Consider the following 7,155-nt stretch of genomic DNA (forward strand, 5'->3'; position numbering starts at 1 on the left):
GGAATTTAACTGTGACCTCCTGGTTCTTATGTCAATGCTCAACTATGAGCCACACCAGCTGGCAGTTTGTGCGTTCTTGACTTCATGTAGGAAGGCCTTCACAATAGGTTCCAAGTGACGTTGAGAGCACATTTATTACAGCTGGGGACAGTGAAACACAGGAAGGGCTTTTCTGACCACACAGAGCTGGGACCCTCTACTCTGATGATCCTTTGCTAGTCCCAGGCATCGGAGGCCACTCAGCTTGGTCCTATTTTCGTTGTTGCTGGTGATTCTGATCTTGGGATCTTTTACTTCTCTTATTACTATACTAGAGGCCCAGTGCATGAAATTCGTGCCCGGGAGGTGGGGGTGGGAGCGTGCCCTCAGCCCAGCCTGCACCCTCTCCAATCCAGGACTCCTATGGGGATGTCCCACTGCTGGTTTAGGCCCAATCCCTGTAGGATAGGGCCTAAACCAGCAGTCAGATATCCCTCTCGCAATCCACAACCACTGGCTTCTAACCACTCACTTGCTTGCCTGCCTAATGGCCCCAGCTACCCTCCCCTGTCAGCCTGGTCACCCCCAACTGCTCTCCCCTGCCAGTCTGGTTGCCGCAACTGCCCTACCCTGCTGGCCAGTTCACCCCCAACTGCCTTCCTCTGCAGGCCTGGTCTCCCCCAACTGCCCTGCCCTACCGGCCTGGTCACCCCCAATGGCCCTCCCCTGCCGACCTGGTCCCCGCAACTGCCCTCCTCTGCCAGCCTGATCTCACCCCTAACTGCTCTCCCTTGCCGGCCTGATTGCCTCTAACTGCCTCTGCCTTGGCCCCCACCACCATGGCTTTCTCCAGAAGTAAGTTGGACATTTGGAAGATGGCCATCCACCTGGTCTAATTAGCATATTACCCTTTTATTAGTATAGATAGATTATATAGGATAGGATTGTTTAAAGAGGGGGGGAGCCTTTTTCAGCAGGAGGAGATGCTCTTGGCAGACAAAAATATGTAATCCCTATATCTGGACCAATAGCCAGCCACATGCACTATACTGCCAAACCGGTCATTAAAAAATTGAACCGCTTTCTTACACCTTACACCAAACAGCTGGTGCCCTTAAAACCCCTCCTCAGTCCCAACCTTAGGTTCTGCCTTTGCAGTTCACCCAGATTAGGTTCTGATTGGTCGGTTTCTATGCCAGTCAGCATCAAAAGCTCCATCTCCTAGCATTGGCTCCTCTGGGAAATCCAGAATGGCGCTGACTTCACATTGGTGTCAGCCCTTCTGTCATGCCCCCAGTCCACTACCAGGTGTATCTCTGGCCGCTCTGAGAAGCAGTACCTCAGGTCTGGGCTGGTGGCAATTTTGAATTCTCATCCCTGACCTAACCTTTGTACAGTGCGAGCTCCATGAAGGCAAGCATTTGTCTTGTTCATTCTTAGTTCACTCATAGACTTTACCTGTGTCTATGCATCTATGCTAGCACTGCATGGAGACTGGTCGGACAGTCGTTTCGGTTATCACAGTCAGTGCCTGTTTGTATGTATAGATATAGATGGAGTGTGGGACATATTTCAGAAATATCATAAGTAGCACTTCTGAGCATTAAGAGCAGATGCAGTTCTTGGGTGGGCTCATCCATTGTCCACGTTGACTATGGAGTCAGATAACTTGATTCTCTCATGTGTCCACCCACTCATCTCCATCTGATCTGGGAATCAACAAGGATGGATCCATCCCATGGCCTGAGCACCACTGAACCCACAACCACTCTGTGGACTTGGGGTCATAACAACATATTTCAGATGGGGAAACTGAGGCTCGGAGATTGGATGTTACTGCTCATAGGCAACAGGGCCATGGATGATGGAGGAAAATTTAAATAAGAATGAACGTTGTCACCAACCCTACTGACCACTCACTGTCCTCGAAGCTGAGGACCAGAGGCCAGGATCACAGGATGGGGCACAGCTCTGCCCCAGAATCAAGGTCCTGAGGAGGCAGGAGTGAGTCATAATCTTGCTCCCAGGAAGGAGAGGGTGGCTGCTGTGGCAAGAAAAAGGAGAAGGTCATGAGGGGCCCATGAGACACAGAAAGCCCACACTCAGGGCCAGGAGAAGAGTTGGTTTTGCTTCCCTTATCTCCCCGCATTCCCCTCTGTGCTCATTGTCACAGTGACATCGCCCTGAGCTGCACAGTGAGAGGGTGAGCTTGTCTCTGCAGATCTGAGCTCTGCAGGCCACAGGGACCCATGTCTTCCTGAAGCATCTCCAGGGACAGGTGGCACTGTCCACAGGGAGGTGCTGATGGATGGGTTGAGGATGAAGGAGACCCCGTCGGGGAGGATGTGCTCTGAGTCACCTCACCTGCAAGGGGCTTCTTTGGAAGGCCCTGGTCTATTTCCTGCTTCACCATGGAAACAACAGCCAGGCTACCAGGGAGATGTTGTTCCCCTTCCTGGGGGCTGGTGACGTGGCCACCACAAGAGAGGAAGGGCCAGTCTCCCAGTGCCCACACCCTCTTTGCCTGCCCAGATGGGACCATCGTCTCCATCTATATACCCCACATCCGAGCGAGGAGACACCATGACCACCACCCTCATTGCTGTGCTTTTTATTGGTGAGATTTCAAGGGAGAGGGGAACCCTGCTCTGTCAGGATCCCCAAGACTCAGGAGGCTCTTGGGGAGGAGGGTGCTGCTCAGGATTGAGGGGCAAATCTCTCACAGGAACTCTCTTCCAGGGCTGAGTGTGGAGTTCCAGAACCAAGTCACAGCAGGTGAGATGGTCCCCAAGTGTCCCAGGTCCCTCTCACTGGGAACAAGGGGATACAGCCTGTGCATCTGGCGATGGAGAGCAGTGGTTCTGGGTTAATGGATGTGGGGCGCCTAAGAAATGTGGGGATGGGTAATGCCTTCTAACCCAGCCTCTGGTTTCCTTTCAGGGACCCTCCCCAGACCTACTGTCTGGGCTGAGCCAGGCTCTGTGATCCCCTGGGAGAGCCCAGTGACCATCTGGTGTCAAGGGACCCGAGGGGCTAAGGAGTACCTTCTGGATAAGGAGGGAAGCCCCATGCCCTGGGACAGAGGGAACCCATTGGAGTCAGGGAACAAGGCCAACTTCTTCATCACACACATGACAGAGCTACATGCAGGGATATATCGCTGTTACTATCTCAGCCCTGATGGCTGGTCAGAGCGCAGTGACCCCCTGGAGCTGGTGGTGACAGGTGAGAGGACACTCAGGGGTCCCAGCCTCAGGCTCTCCCCTCAAGAAGGGTGTGCGCTCTCAGGGTGTCTCCCTCTCACAGCCCAGCCCTGGGGGACGTGAGGGAGGTATGAGCCCATTTGACATGCTGCCTCCTCCTCTCCTAGGATTCTACAGAAAACCCAGCCTCTCAGCCCTGCCCAGCCCTGTCGTGACCTCAGGAGGGAACGTGACCCTCCAGTGTGGCTCATGGCAGGGATTTGACAGGTTCCTTCTGACTAAGGAAGGAGATCACTGGGTCTCCTGGACCCTGGACTCACAGCCACACCCCAGTGGGCGGTCCCAGGCCCTGTTCCCTGTGGGCCCTGTGACCTCCAGCAACAGGTGGACGTTCAGATGCTATGGCTGTTACAGGAACAGACCCCATGTCTGGTCACACCCCAGTGAGCCCCTAGAGCTCCTGGTCTCAGGTAAGTCCTCTTATTGTCTCATCCATAGATTGAGGGACCATGAACTTTATTTGCATCTTTGCTGTGAGGGGAGCCCCATGTGAGAGGGTGGGGTGAGGGAGCACAGGGACTTCAGGGCCAGAGACACAGAGACAGTGAGACCTGGGGGCCAGGACAGGACAAGGGGTTACGAGAGGAGCAGCCCCTGTAATTCATGTCTGGTCTCCCCAGGTGAGTCTGGGAAGCCCTCCCTCCTGAGCCAGCAGGGCCCCATCGTGGCCTCTGGACAGAGCGTGGCCCTCCAGTGTCGCTCTGATGTCGGCTATGACAGATTCGCTCTGTCCAAGGAGGGGGGACGGGACCACGCCCAGAGCATGATTCCACTGGACACTGCTGTAGTGAGAAGTTTCCCCTCTTGTGGGCACCACTCTGCATGCCCTGTGTCCCCTGGAGGCCTCCAGGCCCTCAGTGCTCACCTGAGACTCAGGGGGGACCATGGGCAGCTCATGAGGAACTAGGGGGATCCTGCCCAGACTCTGTGTGAAATTCATGGCTGCTCTCTACATTTAAAAAAAACATCTTCATTGTTGCGAGTATTCCAGATGCCCACCCCCTTTTTTTCTTCCTTAACACTTTTCTATCTGGTTCCCTTCCTGTTCTTCCTTGGTCCTCACCACACCATTCTCTGTGTCCATGGGTCATGTGTATATGCATGTAAATTCATTGGTTAATCTCTTCCCACCCCCTCCCCCAGTCCCTCTGAGATCCATCAGTCTGTTTCACGTTTCCATACCTCTGGTTCAATTCTTTATTCTTCACTTTATTTTGTTCATTAGATTCCACATATAAGTGAGGTCACATGATATCTGTCTTCCTGTCACTGGCTTATTTCGCTTAGCATTATAACACACTCCGGCATATTTTGCACACACCTCTCTATTATTGCTTTTGTTATGAGAGCTTTTAAGCAATAGTTACTTACACAATATAAATTTAAGGTCCAAACATTTAGGACTTAAAAGAGGTAACTCTACTGGAAATGTCTTACAAAAGATGCTTCAAAGGTGTTGTGTATTTTTTTTCTTCAGATGCATTTACCAGTTATATTCATAAAACTGAACCCACCCTAGCTCAAAAATTGCTCAAAGTCTACATAAATGTATGTCTGTATATCTGAGACCAACCCACAGATACTTGGTTCTCAGCTTTTGTTTAAATATAAGCTCTTATAACCAATGAGGTAGCTTCCATGGCTCAGAATTCCACAATGAGCAGAGCGATTGAAATAACACATTGTTTCATGCAATGAGAGACCATATGTCTCTCCAGTCCTGAATTCTCGAGGCAAAGCTAATCTGCGCTCCAAAGTGACTCAAAGAAGAATCCATGAAAGCAGACTCGACCCTTCTCTAGCAGACAAAGGGTTCATGGAGGGACTGGCAGCAGTTAGGTCCTGAGAAAAGAGAGAGTTATGGGGCCTCTGGGCTTGAGTGGCATCAACTCCTCACACAGCCCCACTTCTTTCTGGTTCTCAGGAGCAGCTGACACCATCAACCCATCACAGAACAACTCAGACCCCAAGAGTGGTGAGTAGGAGACACTCTTCAGTTATGGGGTTCAGCAAAGACAGTTGTATCCTATCAAGGGGAGAGGGTGCCCTGGTGGACATCCAGGGTCCTGGGTGAGTTTGTCCTGTACTGACCTCTGACCTCTTTTCCCACAATTCCCAGCCTCCCAGGCCCAAGACTATACCTTGGAGAATTCCATCCGGTTGGGAGTGGCTGGATTGGTCCTGGTGGTTCTTGGGGCGCTACTATTTTGGTCACGAAACAGCCAGAAACAGACCCAGGATGCAGCCAGGACGTGATCACAGAGGGAACAATGCCCCGTTCAGAGAGAGGGAGCCTTGGGAGTGAATCTCATGTGCCCAGAAGGTTCTGGAAGATAACGTGGGACATATGCTGAGGGACCTGTCTGCGGCTCCATACAGATGGAGGAGTCATCACTCAAGTGCAGGGACAAGGTCTGGACCTTCTGCCCTTGAACTGTGGCCCTTTCTGATTCGACCACTGTCTCCTCGTTTTCTTAGAATTCTCCCTTCTGGTCCTTTTACCTTTGCCCTTTCATATAATAATTTGGGTGCTTATAAAATTCTACACTTACAATTCACGCCTTCAGTGAACTTTTATGATATTCATTGGCCATTTTTTATTTGTAAAGGAGAGCTGGTGTACAATAAAGTCACTTCTCACCTGTTTCCTCCGCTTGACACGAACTATGAAGACACACATTTCATATGTATATTCATGCACCTGACACTGCGTGTTCTCTCTGCTTCTCTGAAAAATAGCTGCCCACTGTCCCCTAGGTCTGTAGCCAATGTCATCCTCACCTCATTCCTCCTGAAACCACACACATGGTCCTTCTCTTTCCATTCCCTTACATCTGCCAGCACTTCTGTCTGTGAGGAAACTGCCCCTCAGCTTCAGTCCTGACGATAATTAAGTCCTCCCTGTATGTCCTTGGTACCTTTCAAGCTGAAACGTATGTTCTGGAGAGCTTCAGGGCAGGGAGTCCCAGTAAATGTGTTCACAGGCCCTTTGAGAGAAACACATGGGACTCCAGAAACCCGCTGTCTCACTCAACCACAATAATCGCAGGGTTTTACAACCAAAAGTTATGGGGACTTCTCTTCCCAGCACTGTAACCATGGGCTGGGGATTCTGATGTTGATCTGGGATCCCTCACAACTGAGGGAGGACCTTCATATCCAAGCCTCCCCCCACCCCGTTTTTAACCATCACACATGGGTATGAGACCAGCCCATTTTCCTCCCATGTCTCTATCAGTCTCTATGTGGCTTCTGTATACACTCAGTTTTAAACTTCTGTTGGGCTAGATTTCAGGCAGTTCTGAATGATGGATGTTCTGTAGTTAGGTTTAATTTGATATTGTTGTGGGAAGTTCCAGTTACTATGCTTGCTTACACAACCATCTTGACCAGAACTCTCTATTCCCATGCATCTAAAGTGTTCAATTCCAGTCTCTCCAATCTCTCTGTATTGCATTCTACAAAACTAGAGGCCAGGTGCACGAATTCGTGCACGGGTGGGGTCCCGCCGGCCTGCCCCTATTGGGGCCAATCAGGTATGCTGGGTGGGGGTTGGAGGCCCTGAGGTTGGCTGGCTGTTCCCACCTCTGATCAGGATGGGGGTGGGCTGATCAGGGGTGATTGGGGGGTAGGGCCAGCCAGAGAAAGGGACCTCAGGAAGTTGGCTGGCATGCCCCTACACCCTGGTCAAAATATCGGTTGAGGGGACAATTTTTTGCACCTTAGCCTTTTATTATATAGGCTTTCTTCAATGTTGTCTTCCAATTTTGTTAATACAATAACAAAATTGGAAGACAACATTGAAGATACAACTTCAACTGTATCTTCTCCTGGGTGAAAAAAAAAATATTTTGAGAGTGTTAAATCAAATCATGTTTCTATTTTTATTCCTTTTACTGCTATGACATTTAAG

General features: G+C 50.7%; 1 protein-coding gene across 1 annotated transcript in view; it reads left to right on the forward strand.

Moving 5' to 3' along the window:
• Window positions 1–5,498, forward strand: part of LOC307115931 (leukocyte immunoglobulin-like receptor subfamily A member 6) — a gene marked incomplete at its 3' end in the record, with an annotated part of 30,432 nt that extends 24,934 nt beyond the window's left edge. Inside the window, exons 7-8 of the mRNA XM_079799495.1 lie at window positions 5,167–5,217; window positions 5,362–5,498. Coding sequence (XP_079655621.1) covers window positions 5,167–5,217; window positions 5,362–5,498 — 188 coding nt within the window. The remainder of the gene's footprint in view (window positions 1–5,166; window positions 5,218–5,361) is intronic.
• Window positions 5,499–7,155: the final 1,657 nt, after the last annotated feature.

This window comes from Cnephaeus nilssonii, assembly GCF_951640355.1.
Source record: "Cnephaeus nilssonii genome assembly, chromosome: 20".
Lineage (NCBI taxonomy): Eukaryota > Metazoa > Chordata > Mammalia > Chiroptera > Vespertilionidae > Cnephaeus > Cnephaeus nilssonii.